The sequence below is a fragment of the Saccostrea echinata genome, unplaced genomic scaffold, assembly GCF_033153115.1.
Source record: "Saccostrea echinata isolate AGI-Se365-2 ecotype Australia unplaced genomic scaffold, CSIRO_AGI_Sech_v1 ptg000054l, whole genome shotgun sequence".
NCBI classification, from domain to species: Eukaryota; Metazoa; Mollusca; class Bivalvia; order Ostreida; family Ostreidae; genus Saccostrea; species Saccostrea echinata.
This window is the reverse complement of record NW_026889803.1, coordinates 46,870,974-46,888,145: the sequence shown is the minus strand read 5'-3', so window position 1 is coordinate 46,888,145 and position 17,172 is coordinate 46,870,974. Positions and strand designations below refer to the sequence as shown.

At 35.5% G+C, this 17,172-nt stretch overlaps 1 protein-coding gene across 1 annotated transcript in view; it reads right to left on the bottom strand.

Annotated features, from left to right (window-relative positions):
* Positions 1-17,172, bottom strand: part of LOC133205798 (uncharacterized) — a 36,365-nt gene that overhangs the window by 9,287 nt on the left and 9,906 nt on the right. Inside the window, exons 3-5 of the mRNA XM_061341677.1 lie at positions 1,809-2,024; positions 1,392-1,579; positions 383-531 (exon numbers count right to left, since the gene is read on the bottom strand). Coding sequence (XP_061197661.1) covers positions 383-531; positions 1,392-1,579; positions 1,809-2,024 — 553 coding nt within the window. The remainder of the gene's footprint in view (positions 1-382; positions 532-1,391; positions 1,580-1,808; positions 2,025-17,172) is intronic.

The window sequence follows — 17,172 nt, the reverse complement described above, 5'->3', positions numbered from 1 at the left end:
GAAGTGTAACTAATCTCCCCAATCAAGCCGTTGTGTATAGACAAGGGACAGTGCATGAACCACAGGTGTAGATAGGTGTTATCTTTTGTTTTGTTGATTGTCCCAAGAGTGAAAAGGTGTGAAAAAAATATTATGGACGATAATTTTCTATTATAGTAAGCGAAGTGTACACTTTTACCTATGATAATAACAGACGAAATTTACAATGAATTATTAAGAAATGGTTTCGTGTTTCAAATATCTATGATAAAAAAAGAAGTGTGATATAAAACCGGTATGATAAAAAACGACTTGTACTGTACATGAAAAACATCAAACCTTAATAACATTGTATTTAATTTCTTTGCCTGGATAAAAGTCAATTTGATGACAAGATCTTTACCTCCTTGAGAGAGGAAGGTCTTTGAGCGAGTTTCGATCATCATCTCGATTTGAGTGAGTTGACTGTGGGCGTTCTCGTTCCTGCTTCAAACTCATAGCTTCATACACTGAGGAGGCAGTACTCTGAACGGAGTGGGCTCGCTCAATGCTCTAAAATGAAAGACAATTTTTTTTTCTAATAAGTAAAAGTCATAACTTGCTGATGTTTTAATCCTTTTCAGAATCTGAATTTTATCACATGTAGATAGAAATATCTATAATACTGATTGCTGGGCCAAACGATTTCAAAAACTATGACTAAAAAGGTAGAAGTCCACCCTCAACTATAAAGTCAGGTCATATCCTTTTCTTTATGGTTGAACTTAAATATTGCATCAGGGGTTTTCTAATCTACTGAACAGGAAAATGCACAAGACAGTCTTAAATAATTCATGTCTCGCACTTCCTATATGTAGCATTTCCTAATCTCCTAAAGCTGTGCTATTTTGAAGTTTCAATACAATGCAACTTTTCAGTTTTTCCTTAATTATATAATTTCTCATGAATTTACAGTACCACAAACTTTTAATGTTTTGTCAGATTTTATGTCATATACCATTTCAGCTTTCATGTTTTCTATAATTTGTCAGCCATTATCTGGTTTCTTTCACTCTCCACATTGATATAGGAGACAAAATACCCTATAATTGAGGATATACATCAGGGATCGAGGACTAGCGGCCCCCTGGAGGCCAGCAGTAAGTGACAACACACAATAATTGGCTTAGCATAGGACTGTTACAGAGCAATTATCTTCAGTCAGCCTCTCCTTATGGATAGGATAATGCCCTGTTTATTTTTCTCTGGCTTTGTCACTAGAGCTTCTTGTAATGACTAATATCTCACTATCATGTGACCAGAGATCTTTTCAGCTTTTCTTTGACATCAAAGTTCAATATGTCACCAAGAGCAACTTTGAAGGGAGATAACTACAGTTGCTTTTCTATTAAATATGAGCTAGACCAATGTACCTGTTTGGTCTCTGTACTTGGGATAGTGGGATGGGCTTGTGTGGGTGCTATGGTGACCACTGGTGGTGATGTCAGAGATGTGGAGTGGCTGTTGTACACCAGAGGAGGGGGTCCTCTTTTGGGGGTGACAGCCCGAGGGCTGGTACTCGAACTGCCAGGTTGGGAGCTATGACTGGGTGCTGGGTCCTCTGAAATAGACATTCAAGGTGTGTTACCTGACACACTTACATATCACATAGCTTGGTAATCCTCTTAAAGAAAAGGCAGGAAAAATCAGTGCATATTTCATGATATACACAAGAAATGCAAATTCTTTCCCATATATTTTATCTTATTTTCTGCAACAAGATCAAGTTGCTCTTGGACATCTTCACTTCAACTTTGATTAGTTCCATCATTAATGTATCACTTTATTACCTGGATCTTTAGCCTGATGAGCTAGTTTTCGGAGAGCAGCAGCAAAGCTGGCAGTCCTTGTGGCATTCATTGCAGCACTAGCACTGACAGAGGTGACACCATTACTAGGGGAGACCTGATTCAGTGGTGGCACAGTGGCTGTATTCCGAGACAGTTTAGATGCGGCGGGACTCATCATCGTGGTCAGTGGTGGTGGCTTAGCTCCTGGCTGCAGCCCTACAAATGTATCAAATCAATTCATTAATAAGTAATCAGTAGAGTTACAGGACCTCAATAATGAGAAAGATATAACAATATGTTTTCAATTGAAGTAACAACAGCCCATGCAGGGGCAGATTTAGGATTTGAAGGGTGGAAGGGGGGCACTGATGATTAGACAGGAGGTCTGGGGGCCAGCTTGAGGTCCCCAATAAGTCCAGGGCAAAGCCCTGGTGGGGGCCAAGGGGATGAAGTCTCAGGAAGCTCCAGGATTCTTGAGATATAGTAGGGCATAAATGATCTTCTTAGGAGACATTTCCAATATTTTTTGTTTGTCAAAAATAATCATAAGAATTATTAAATAAAACCATTAATATTTTAAGGTCTTAGAATTAAGAAGAATTAAGCCCCCAGATGCTCTGCCTTGCAAGAATATTCAAAGATGGACAATGACTTATCTTAAATTTGACAATTTTAGGGTCCCCCCCCCCCTCTCCTCCTTAAGGCTTTGACAAAGTATAATTTTCAAAATACTGTAGTATAAGTGGTAAATTTATGTCTGATCTCCTTTATGAACTATTCCCACACATCAACATAAAGCACTTTAGTGTAATTACCTATCATTTAGGAAATTACTTGGTACATTAAAACTGTATTCTTGTACGACAATTACTGGGTAATAAAAGTCAACATTTGGAGAAAACAGGTTTATTTCAGAGGGTAAGAAACCGTATTCAGCAGAAAACACTGAACAGCTGAGCTTATTTCTGGGATCAAGTTTTACTTTGTCACTTCACACACACAGCAGCATGTATTGTTAAATAGGTCAAAAGAATCAACTTCAATAGCTCCCATATGTCAGGCTATCTCATAAAAATAATAATGTGCATTTTTCTGGCCAAGTAAAAAGGCAGATCTCACAGGCTGTTAGTGTGTCTGCTACTAGTACAAGATGGCAAATGTAACAAAAGTATGAGAGAGGGAAATTGTAGCTGTCAGTTTCATAATGTTTGAGACAAGTGAAGGAATCTGAAACTTCACAGAGCAATGGTTTAAACAGAAAACTGCCAAATTCTTATAATCTGTATTTCTGTTCACACAAACTGGCTAATGGAAGTTATAAACCCATTTATTGAATGATTATAAGTTGAAGAACGTATAACAAACACATTTTTTCTGAAGTGTGTTGATATACACATGCCTTACTAATCAGTAAATAATTTGTTGATTGTATACACAATCTTCCTAGACTACAGGTTATAAATCGTGTTGATTTGGATTACAAGGAATATGCTATTGATAACTTCTGTCGGTCCCAATTATCTTCCCCTGAAGTCATTTGGCAGAAAACAAGCTTGTCCTTTCTCTAGGATCTACTGTAATGTTGATGGGATCTGACAGTTTGGGTAAACTGCATCTGTATCCCTCAGCTGTCTACAGCCATCATAGGCTTCTGTGTAAAACACCAATACCTAATGTCAAAGCCCTTGCAATTCTTTAACAGGTCAAAATCCAACAATGTACATTTTATGATTCAGTATACATTTTCAGAATTTCACTTTGCTTCAAATTATGCTTCTTTAGTATTTTAAGGTTTTTATACATGTATCTCTTTGAGATTCAACAATTCCTAAATTGAAGTTTTCAGGTAAAAATATTAGTCAACAGGTCATAGAACCCATTTTGGGGGATTGACCAAATTTCTTGAACTTTTTATCTTGAAACGCCCCTACAAAATGTGGTCATTAAATTCATCAATAACCACATGGACAGGTGAGCTAAACAGGTGACATAAACAGGTGTGATAGTGTTATAGCCTTTCTGCAGCCTGATCAACAACAGAAGCTGGAATATTCTGTGTTCTGTAAACAAAAAAATACTCAGAGTTTACTCTATTAACCTGTAACTCTTAGTAACAGCTGCAATGTGCTTGTAATCAGACAAGAAGTAACTCTGTCATTTGTTTTACCTGTCGTTTTGTCTGCCTAATCATTGTTCTTCACGACTCCTCCAATAAACTAAAGATGACAGTGTACATGTCAACACATTAGAATGATGAATGGTCTCAGTGTGTCAGTTCATTTTTATTTATTCTCAAAAACCTGATATATTTCTCAGGGCTAAATTCAAGGTTTTAAAATAATGGCATGATTTTATGGTTTGTTTACAAGATTTTACCCACAAACAACCAAGTACAAGTGTTGGCCTTCTGTATAAATTTAATTCTCACCTTGTCAGATTACAATAAAAGACCATATATCTTCTCCTGCTTACATCAAAATTCTAATAACCCTGTCATCTGTATGTATACCTCCCACAAGCCGAGGCTTACCTGCAGAAAAGACTGCTTCAATCCCTCTAATTTACCAGGTAAAATTTTTTTTTACCTCAATCCCTCTATTCGCCTCCTAATGAAAAAGTTTATCGTTTCAATCACTTAAGTAAAATATTTTTACTTTAATTTAAAAAAATCTTTTGTGAGTGTATTCTAATATCCAATGTTAAACAAACAGTTCAACAGAATGGGACACCCTTTACCTGTATTTAGAGGTTTAAAGCTATGTAAATAAAATGACAGAAATCTGTGTTACACTGTCCACTTCAAAATAACAGAGATACACCAATTACCCGGGCTTGTGAAGGGTAGTACTGACCCTCTGTCCATTAACAAACACCGCTGCCTGCCAAACATAATCAAGAGCTTAAAGTCCTGTTCCCTTTCAATTGGGAATTTTAAATCGAAAAAATGGCAAAATTTGGAAATATTGATGACTTACATTAACTATAGATTGAAGAGTTAGATTGTAGACTTATTCTCTATTTACATTTTTATCATTTTAATCTCAAAATTAAGTTTTTTTAAAAAGCACTGAAAAATTCAATTTGCTTGCCATTTGGGAATTTTCCCCTTAATTTCAGGAAAAAAGAGTCAATTTTCAATTGGGACAGGGTCATTTTACTGGACCTGGATGAAATGGATATTAATCCCTGTCATCAATCTACAACCATCACTATTAATAACGATTCTCTTCACAGTCATCATACTGAACTCTGGGTCACTTTTTCAGAAAATGAAAAAAAAATTCTTCTAATTACTTCTATTTGTTTTTTAAATTCACAGTTCATATTAGAAATACCTATAACAGTCTGGTCTTTATGATTTGGGGATATTTCAGTAACAACATCACTGATCTACTACATAATGAACACTACAAGTTAGAATTACAGAAGCAGCATTTCAATGTCATTTTTTCCCCTACTCATCCTCTTGTTGATGACTCTAAACAATAAGTATGTTCACACCAACTGTATTGTCAGATAAAAAAAGGGAAACTATTTCTGAGTCAATTCTAAAAAGATAGGGGAAGTTTCTAGAGTGTTAAACAAGATGGGATTGAAGTGGTAGGATGAGAGCTATAAGAGAACAAAGACACCAAAACAAGGAAGGAAGCTGTGCTCTGAAGTGGCTTGTTGAAGCCCAGAAGTGAGGACTGTGTTAAGAGGCATCTAAATCCTTGCTGCTTCCTCAATTGTCTTAAATAAATCGGGAAATTTTAACTTCAAACCACTGAGATGTCACACAACTGCTTCCTTCTTCTCTCTGTTGACCTGGGTAATATACTGGTACTGTGGAATCATCCAATTTGCTCTTGGGGGACAAATGTTCATGGATTTAGTGGGTCACCCTCACCCACTAATTTACATCTCCATGAACCATTATGATTCATTGAATCTCATGAATAAACAAGTTACCCACGAATCGACAAAATTTTGCTTGCCCACGAACATTGACCCCCACAAATTAATATGATTCCACAATATCAAAAAAATCTATTCTTGTTATTTTGAAAAGTCCAAAATGGTACACAAACCTGTGCGTAACAGCCATGCAAGATTTCTTTAAAACAAAAAATATAATTTTATGGTCAAAATGTAAAGTAATGCATGGGAATGAAACACACTAAATGTCTAAATGTATGGAAGTAACATATACCTCTCTGTGCATAAGGCATTTATATTACAAACTGGTTTTGATTTTGAGCTACACTTGCTTAATGAACACAGTCAGTTTCTTAACATTTATTCGACCTCCTGAGATGACAAACCGAGGACAGAACAAAAGTCTCGGCAAACTGTCAGGGTGATTCACACACAGAATTATACAATGCTAATACCAGCCACAAAACCAAATGCTTTTTACAAGCACTATATTAGCATAATTCTAGTTTTGTCTTATTTCTCATGATGTAATCACATTAACTTTGACAGTGGCAGGTTAGAGTGCATGACCTGGTGACCCTCTTCTTGACAGAGATTTGGGCGCCCACATCTTATTTGCATACTTGCACAAGAAAGTTGACAACTCTTTAAGTAAACCACAATACTAGCTTCTTTTTTTTATTCTGTAAATTCAAGACTTCACAGAATGTTCTGTTGATTAAAAATGTCCTCATTATTGCATTTAACAGCTAAATATTTCGTTTTCGTTTTTCTCATTTTTCGAAATTATTGTTTTTTTTCTCCAAGACATTCTTCATATACTGCCAATCCTGCATCTTTGCAAACTCTGGTCTTTGTCAGTATGTGACATTAAATAACACATTAACATTTATAATTAATGAATGCATGATGAAGGTCACATAATTCTGTTCACTAAATTAATGTACATCTTCAGGGAGATTTAATTTGTTAATTTAATATGCAGCACACAAATTCACTGTTGTAAACTGTATGCTATAATTAGATATTCCACATATTTATTCAATCCTTTTAAAAACAATCAACTAAATATTTCATTCCATCACTGCAATTTAAGAATGCTGATAGGGTACTACTGCTGAAGGTTAATTGATGTAACAAGTCAAATTTGAGGTTGGTGCACAGCAAATATTATCATGCAAATAATAATGAATACATATGTATCATAAGTTACTTATATTTCATTATCACCTTGTGATAACAAAATGTATTTTTGTTAAATGAATTAATAATAATAAAAATAACAAGAGGTCCAGGGGCCACATCGCTCACCTGAGCACTGTGGTTAGGAAAAAAGCAAAAATCAGTTTAGTATTGCAATGCTTATATGCATCAGTGGTCCCCACCTACTCCTAAAAGGGAGGGGGTTATGATTTGAACAAAATTGAATCTACATACACTAAGGATGCTTACATATTTTTTTTGACTGTGACTTTTTTCCTACAAGTTTAAACTTTCATTGTGGCCCCTACCTACCCCTGAGGGTCATGATTTGATCAAACTTGAATCTAAACTATCCGAGGATGCTTCCATATAAATATGACCAATCAAAGCTTTGTTGTTCTTGAGAAGATTTTTTGAAATTTTTCTAATATACTCTTATGTAAAACTTTGATTGTCCATTGTGGTCCTACCCTACCCCCAGGGGTCATGATTTGATCAAATTTGAATCTACACCACCTGAGGATGCTTCCATATAAATATGACCAATCAAAGCTTTGTTGTTCTTGAGAAGATTTTTTGAAATTTTTCTAATATACTCTTATGTAAAACTTTGATTGTCCATTGTGGTCCTACCCTACCCCCAGGGGTCATGATTTGAACAAATTTGAATCTACACCACCTGAGAATGCTTCCATATAAATATGACCAATCAAAGCTTTGCTGTTCTTGAGAAGAAGATTTTTGAATATTTTCCCTATGTATTCCTATCTAAAACTTTGATCGCCCAATGTGGCCCCACCCTACCCATGGGGGTCATTATTTGAACAAACCTGAATCTACACTACCTGCTTCCATATAAATATGACCAATCAAGGCTTTCCTGTTCTTGAGAAGAAGATTTTTAAAGATTTTCCCTATGTATTCCTATATATATATATGACATATATATATTTTACAACAACAACAATGTCAACGACAACAGACAACGGACAAATTTTGATCAGAAAAGCTCACTTGAGCCTTTGGCTTACGTGAGGTAATAAAAAATAATAAAAACAAGGGCAATGCAACATGCAGCATCCCCTCGCAAAAGAGTACAGCAATCCCGATCTAAATTATCATATGCATAGTAACTTCCACTACGCCCTCACTCACCCACACCCACACATATGTGCATTACTATATCCCCTCCAACTTCATTGCAAGGGATAATAAAGGGACAAGTATCTGATTCTGGGGGGAGGGGCCTGGCAGATGTTGGAAAGAATAATCTGTCCTTGAAAATGTTGAAAATAAATTATCTGTTCTCCACTTGGAAGAAAATATATAATCTGACCTTAACGTAGTATCTAACACCCCCTCCTCCTCCCCCCCCCCCCCCCCCCAATAAAATAACATCATGATAATTATTTATAAAGAAAAGATCTACAAACTACACATAATGTTACCACTTAAAGAACTTAAATTAAATCTTAAATAAATGTTGCTAAATAAACACTGCATGTATATGGTAACAATCAGATATTATTTTCAGTGAATACACTGTATTCCTCTAACTAGCCTACTACTTGTTTGTTGAAGAATCTATTCACCGAGTTTAAATTTGACTCAACATGAATCTTTAAGTATGTTTGGACTCAATGCCTGATTTAATTAACTGATGCTGTAATTTTGACACAAAGATACTTTATCATCAGTAACTACTTTTCTTGTATACATCTTTCACCAATCAGATCATTCAACATGTGTATGAAAAATGGCAAGGTAAATCGTTTAAGAACCACAAATGATAACCAAAAAATTATGTTTCATATTGGATCAAATTCCTTGGTATCCCAGTTTAAATTTTATGTGGGGGATTAGGAGATTTAACAGCAAAGAACAATATCACATACAGCTTTAATATCAAATTTAACAGTCATCAACTCCATGTTCACATAAACCAGGGCCTGAACTGTGGTGTGTAAATAGATAATGTGTCTGGCGGTATTATGGCCGCTTTGACAATGATGGTAAGTGGTTTTATGTAGATAGGCACTGGAGAAGATCAATCATTTTCTAGTTATACTCAAACTAAACATTCTAATCCCCTAATGTTTGTCCATGCTTTTGAAGCAGAAAAATTGTACATGCTTTCCTAGTCATCCCTCATCGACCATTATCCACCTCAATTCTCAGATCATGTACCCCATGGCATTAAGTTCAAATGTATACCCCATTAATGTGTGAAACTGTTGAAGCCTCGGGAAAATTTAAACACATTCTTTGGCAGAGAAAATCTTTGGTTGTTGAGTAGGTAATAGATATACAATGATTATGTTTATTAGGACCTAAGACACAATACAGGCAATAAATCAATCATAATTAAATAACATATTCCCCCTCTGAGGTAACAGAAAGAACACTTGACAAGCAATTTAAAGTAAATTTATGCAGTTTATAATTCATCACAATAATTTAATTAAAATTTTGCCAAAAGAAATTCTGAAGAAGAAAAAAAAATAAATGACAGATGACTGCAGAAATACCCCCCTGTTCATTTGAACATGCAAAAAAAAAAAAATGTTAAACCAGTTCCCTCCCCTAACTTACCAGAATACTGGTAGTATCCAGCTAACATCTCGGAGGGCCTGGGGTTCCACCACATATTATCACAGATATGTATTATCACCTTGTCCTCAGATAAACTTTATACTTCAGCAGTATAAACCACAGGACCTGACTTGTTATGTCAGTATGGCTTCCATTACACCGTGTCTCTAGTCTCTGTATATAACTGATTGTCATTCACAATCTCTTCATTATTTAACTTAAAAATCGGAAGTCTGCACTTCTAAATTATACAGAGAAATTATCTACAGTTAATGTGTGATTCTGTTTAAAGATCATGAAGTGTAACTACTTAAACAACTAAATCAACACAACCTGTGTGTGTGTGTCAATCTAGGAACATGGATTTGAACAACTGTTGCAGAGGAAACACATGTTTTAGTCATAATCATGTACCTTCCATCATATCCCACTTAATGCTGAAAGGAAAATCAATGGGAAACATCAGAATCCCCCTCTGTTTCTCTACACAAAGGACATCATCTCCTTCATGTCACTCCATAATTCAGACTGATTGTCTTTCTAGGGTATTTACTTCACTCACAACGACAATGATGCCTGCTTATTTCCACCTCACAATCTCAGGTCCATAAATCCCTCAACTTTCCTCTTTTTTATGATCCTCTTCTTCCACTAGTGCTGAATTATCATTGTAAAAATCAATTTTATAATTGAGCACACACCATCCTCAAAACATGGTGATTTACATCAATACCTGATTTCTCCAGAGAGATAAGCGGAGAAAGCCTGATATTCCTCAACTCTTCCGGAGTGACAGGTGTGTGTGTCTGAAATTAACAGGATCCAAAAGGCACTATTTGTCACGTTAGAGAACTCCCGAATACATTATTACACTTTGTCACAATCTGCCATTTAAAGCGACTTTGTAGCCACTGTACAGACTAGCAAAGCCATAGTAAGAAGATTACCATACGGCGATCACTAAATCTCTATTTCAAAGTATAAGAATTCATAAAGTTAAATCGATAATATGTCTTAGGTTGCTGTCGTTAGTCTGTTTAAGTGCTTTTGACAAGGTTGACTTATGCCCGTATTTATTATTTATTTTGAGCCCCATTAGATTCTTAGTCAATCAATATTTTCATTATTACAAATCTCCACTTTAAAGATGTTTTTATTGTATAACAGCGGCAATGATTTATAGCTTCTGCAAATGAAAGAAATATCTCCAGATTTTTTTGGTAGTTTCTTTGTCAAATAATTGTTTTATTCCATCAATTGGTGTTTCATGTTTTTTAAAGGTGAGAAGCAATTTATCCAGCAGATTTCATGGCATGCCAAACACAATCTCTCATACAGGTAAACTGCTATTGCACAAGGTTCCCTCATCTAAATACCATCTTGCTGGGATGTCTGTACAGCTACACAATAGTGTTAACCTTTGATCCTTCAAATGGTTAGAGGTCACTGCCAAAATATTCCTGATAACACGTGCCAGTGATTACGTAACCATGTACACCAAATGTCAACAAATGAGGCAGCAAAGGTAATCTTTTCCATTACTTCAAACAACTATTTTGCTTTTTTTTTTTATCACAGTGAGATCAATGCTGAGCCTTTAATGGCTGCAGTCTGTAAACATTTGATAGCTGTACCTAATGTGTCAGGTATAGACCCTGTATATTATATATCCTGATCCCCCTGTGGCAGTGATCCTGAAGTTGCAGCGATATAGTTTACAACATCTACAATCTCTTTATCATCACAACACAAAACCCTGATAGCTAACAAAACAGCAGGTGTTAAACACACACAAGCCTTCCAATAGCAGCCTGATGCAGTATCAGCCTGTATTAAATAGCTGCAGTGCTGCACCATTTATCTTCTCATTTCATACACTGATCCCACAATGTCTGATATTGGCTCTGATGTCAAAGCTGTGTGTCAGATGGAAGAGGGTTAAAGGTCATGTCCTTAGCCCAGAAGGATCTATAGAAGTAATATGGTCTGCTGCCTGATGGAGGTCAGTTATCTGCGACCTCACACTAGCCTGAGTGTTGTAGACATGCCAGTCTATCCAATAAATCCACTGGTCAATAAATAGCCTGAACCAATAACAAGGTTGAACAATTTACACCTTATCTTCTACAAAAACACAGGCTTACACAGAATCTCAGCAGCCATTGCTGGAAAAATAAACTGCTGTTTAGAGACACACTGCAGATTTTCTTGTCTATCAAACATCACTTGTTCAGATGGTTCTGCTGATTGTGAAGAAAGGTTTTTCCTCCTTGTAAGTTTGGTTGATGACAAAAGAGATCACAGCTTTTCTATATGATGGAGAACACCTGTTCTATCCACTCAACAAGGTTAAAGAGGTGTCTCTCAGGCCACATCAGGTCATAGTGGTAATTAGCACAGTCTGGATCACAAACCAACAGTATACAAATTACTGAATTTTACAAACAAATTATGTTTAAAAGGTGATCACTTCATCTAAAAAAAAAAAAAGGTTCAGTTGACCTACTAAAGACAACATAAAGTTGGACTAATCATAAATAAACTATAGAAGGTTTTTCATTATAATTAATTGCACAATGTGTTACACTGTCCAGAATTCCATGAAAATCTTCAGCTAGTGCAATATAGCATATGTGAGTGACACTTGTTTTATTATAACTGAGTACTATTGCTCTATAAATAAAGTTCATCATTTATCATTTCTAATAATAAATTGCTAATTTTCTAAACACATTTGCACTACAAGTGTCAACTAAAATATTCGGAGAATTTTTGTAATCAATCAAAATTAACTGTAATAATGCCATTAGTCAATCGTTCAAATTTCTTGAAGACTGCCAAAAATGGCTCAATACTAAAATTAACAAAAACTGGCCATTTTTTTTTCAATTCCAATCTAAATCTAAACACTTAATGCCCATAGAACACTAGTAACCTTTCACATAAGATGACTTACAGACCACAGAAGCAGTTTTGATTGGCTATGAGAATCAATAGATTCCCCACTCTAACCCATCCTTATCAGACAATTTGTAGGATCAGTACCTAAAACAGAATCTTCCCTCAGCAACTAATTGTGTGATTGCACTACCCCAGGGACAGCACTGGCAAATGCAAGGAAATAAAATCTCTGGTAAGAAAAACTCCCGACAATTACATGATTTCACGCAATGTAACCCAGAGCAAATTAATAAGGCTTTATTTTAGGAGGAAGAGCTGTTGAGAGAGCTAATCCGCTGACAGAACAGTGGGTTAATCAAGGTAAAATGCTATAACACTGCAGAGAGATTATTGATTCCAACACAGCAATGGGTACTTCAAGTCAGTCATTACCGAGACTGATAGCCCACAAGAACATGCAAACAAAACAAAAAGCAACCTTTATAGACACAGTTTGATGAGGCAAATATAAGGTTACAGCTATATTTTCAACAATTTCTTAACAACTTGACAATGCTTTTTTTAACTGGCTAAATAATGCAACTCAACGATGATCTGTTTTATGCAGCTTTTAACTGGTTACATGCTTTACACAGTCTTCTATTTGTGAACTTATTACTTTGGTGCTTCCATATATCAATCATGGATTAATGGAAAAATCTTTAAATAGTCCATCAGTGTATATATACACATTAGATGAAGTGAATTTATATTCAGCAATCATGAATTACGTGTACGATAGATAATACATAATGACACTAATATAAATCCCATTAAAGAATTGAATTATAAAATTTTAGCATTGAATGGAGAAGGCATGCTTTGGTTTTACAGTTGTTTGTATGTCTGTCGAACATCTAAAACTTTGCTATTCTTCATGGAAATATGTTGTTGCTTAAAACTGAACAGAACAGAATATTTCTAATTTAGAGCCCAAAGTAGAGAAATCTGAAATGATTACAATAACAGGGAAAAGACAGCTGCATATGACCTACACAATGTGTAGTGATTGTAACCCAAAGTCGTGTCTCTAGAGTGAAGGGCATTGGTAACATTTTACAAACTTAAAATAATATTCAACTTTAGAAATTAACCACTTGTAATTTTATTGAGGTAAATATGGATCATGACTAATTATAGTTAAGGAAGGATTACACTTCTTTGGTTTGTACAATGCACATATATAATAATTGTGTTTGAATACCACAATATGAGTACAGTGTGACCATACAGTACACAGTGGGGGTAATGCAGTCAGAGAGTAAGTACTCACCATGTAGAGAGTAGAGATTTGGGGGAATCCCACCTTGGGCTGCCATCTGTGACATCAAGTATGCCTCCATCCTATCTATCAGGTTAGGGTATAATCCATTCATGTGGTTCATTGTTTCAATTTGTTCATATATCACAAACACTGGACTTCATACAAACAATTTCATTCATAAACACTGTCAAACATTTTTTTAAAGTTGAGAATGGTTCATACATGCGAGATTTATCACACAGTTGTGGTTTACAGAAAAATTAGGAGGTTATTAATTCACCACGGTTATTATGGTTCTCATCTTCTAGGCAATTTCACTGTAATAATACAATACTTGTTACATCACAACATAATGAGTTCAAGTACTGAAATGCTTTAACATTGGACATCTTCAAATGACTCACATCTCCTCTCCAACCACACTCATACAATAAGGAAGAAACAATTTATCAAAAAGTCCCATATGTCACTTAAGCTATACTATAAGTTCCAATACAAAACTCCTATGCAGTATCCTTGACCTATTTTTTTCCCAAAATTCAACATCATGCACCAGAACATATGATAATAAACTACCTATTTGCCAAATGGACCAATTTTGGAATCTTCAGGAACTACGACCCTGTAATACTTTAATTTCTTTAACATGTTGTATGTATATTTCAAGATCAAGCCAAGATATCATATAAAATCAATAACGGGGTAGTAAAGAGAATCAGATATTAGTTAAATCAGGGAAATACGCTAAACATACTTCCTCAAATATACTAACTCTTAGTATTTACACATAAGGAGTCTGTCTTAAATTAATAAAAGCTTGCATACATAAAAGCCAAATGCTCATCGCTAAACATCATCTTTGACAACATCACTGAAGAACAAAAATAATGACATTTTGTTGAAACATCAATCATAAAATATCACTCAAACCACACAACTCTTCAAGCTCTATTTTCTTAGAGAGACTCTGATATAATACCCAATAATATATCCTCAAAGATATGATAGCTAAAGCCAGCAGCACCCAAAGCACAGTAAATGCCAGTACTTACATTTCCCAGGCAGTTAACAGAGAGGCCTACATACATAATCCGACAGCTCTGATCCTACTTCAACTCACTGGTGTCAGGAAACAAAGAAATACAGGCAAAGACAGAGAGAGACCACAGAGAGAGGTGTAAGGAGACAAAGCTTCTGTCATTCCACCATCTTGTGGAGATCTCAATACAGGAGCCAGCTTACTGCCATCTCACGCATCTAAGTCCAGTAATGTTATGACAAATCACAAAAGATTTCACCAGCTAGATCAAACGGTGGCTCTTCCTATAATTGGGCGTAAATTACTTCAAATCCAATAAATGAATTCCAAACAGAAGCTAAACGCGCTGGAGACTCTCCGATCAATAACAAAGTTATATACTTTTCTCATCCTCCGCGGTTTAACATCACATGATAAGGTCGGAATACATTAATCTTTATCCACTGTAATTGACTTGTATAGTCAATAATGTTTCACAATAGCATCCAGTCTATAATTCTACTGCTGATGTACACAGGGCATGGCTAATGTCAAAGCTAACGGCTCTTCTTGCCAACTTCTTTCCTGCAGGACTGTGTGATGTTTGTCGGTTACATGACTGATTGGAATCTTAAAACAATTATTGTCATTTTTCAAAGTGTTGATGCCTTAATGAGAAAGCTATGCATCAGCAACAAATCAATAATTTATCCTTGAACATCATAGGATTTTTATTGGGGGGATGGAGGACGAGTACGGTTATTTATAAATCAAAGCCGGATATAGGGAGTTTGTACTCTTATATCACTGAGGTCAATATCTCCATATCAAGGACAGACAAGAAGAAGCATGTAAACACAAGAACATTTATCATCCAAGTCAATTAAGTCACTGTCTTTGAGATAAACATTGTTTTTTTTTAACCTATGATTTAATCTTTTTAATGTGGAAAGTAGCAAATTTAAAAGATTTGCAAGTCTGGATGTTTTCCATCAATATCAGCACATTAGAATACTTAATACATTAACAAACTCCCAATATTGAAGATTAGCTCCCATATGAGCTCATTGACTAGATCAGTTGTCTCCCTTCAGAATACCAACATTCAAAATGCCTAGCTTTACAGAATTTGACCCTGTTCTTCAACAATATCAAATAGCAGCTAGCTGTCAACAGGAACATGTTCCAATACACCAGTGTGATGTATATTATCTGGCAATCCCTATCAATAGCAGAAACAATTTAAGTCTGATCTTAAGATAATATCTGTTTTTTTTTATCCTGGCTAATCTTACTCATTAAATTCCAGACAATGGCAATATCCCACAGTAACCTTGTTTTACTATCTCTTTTATGGGCCATATTTCTGTTGTAATAGGGCTTCAAGATACCATCAAGCAATTCTTGAGGTGCTCAACAAACTCCTTCCCCCTGTCTTACTATTCTCTACACCTAAACTTAAGATTGCATAAAAAATCTCTTAAACGTGGCCAAACAATGTCCAACATTTTACTGATTGGATTGCAAAGTATATCTCTAACCACTATCATGACTTTGAAGCAGTATTTCCTTAAGTGATTCACTTTACAAGAAATATATTAATCATTGGTGCTCTATCAAAATTTATTTGCCATGTTGTTTATCTTCTTTACCCCACAGCAGTACTTCAAAATCTCCAGGAAGTCCCGTAACATGCCTCGAGGTCACTTAAAAATCACCCCATACTGATGCACACAATCTAGGACTAGTAAATCCACTATTAAAATTCCTGTCAATATATCTAACAGATCTAACTTTAAAGATAAAATTTACATACATGAGGATAAAGGCAGGCTTTTTTTTAACTAAAATCTTTGGAAGGCATGAGAATTAATTAAATGCCTGGTGCATGAACTATTCGAAATCAGAGCCCTTCATTTTTACATCCATTGACAGTAAAATGTCATCACTTTGTCATAAGAACAGCAGTTATAACTGACCAATCACGTACTGTCATCCTTTTGATTAAAGACCTCCTATCACCCCAGCACAAACACCGTCTTCTCCAGCATTCCTCTAGCCACAGAGATTTAACGATTCATTATCCACTACAACCCCTTAACCAAGGGGATCAGATATCACCCTGCTGACAGCCGATATCTGATATCTGGTGGCTCACATATCTCACAAGACTTGACCTCACACCTCATACAGACAATAGAAGTACTTACCGTGATGTATGTTACCATAATTACTCACAATGCCACTTAACAAATCCTTATGATTTATCATCCATTAAACACTTAGAGAAAAAAGGTTTAACATCCTGAATCCTTCCTCTGAATCCACTGGTAAATTCCACTCTGTTTTACTACCTCTCTCTTCCCCTGTAGTTCGGCTTCAAGTTTTGTGAAACATGCACAGCCTGACAAGCAATATGCACATGTTGT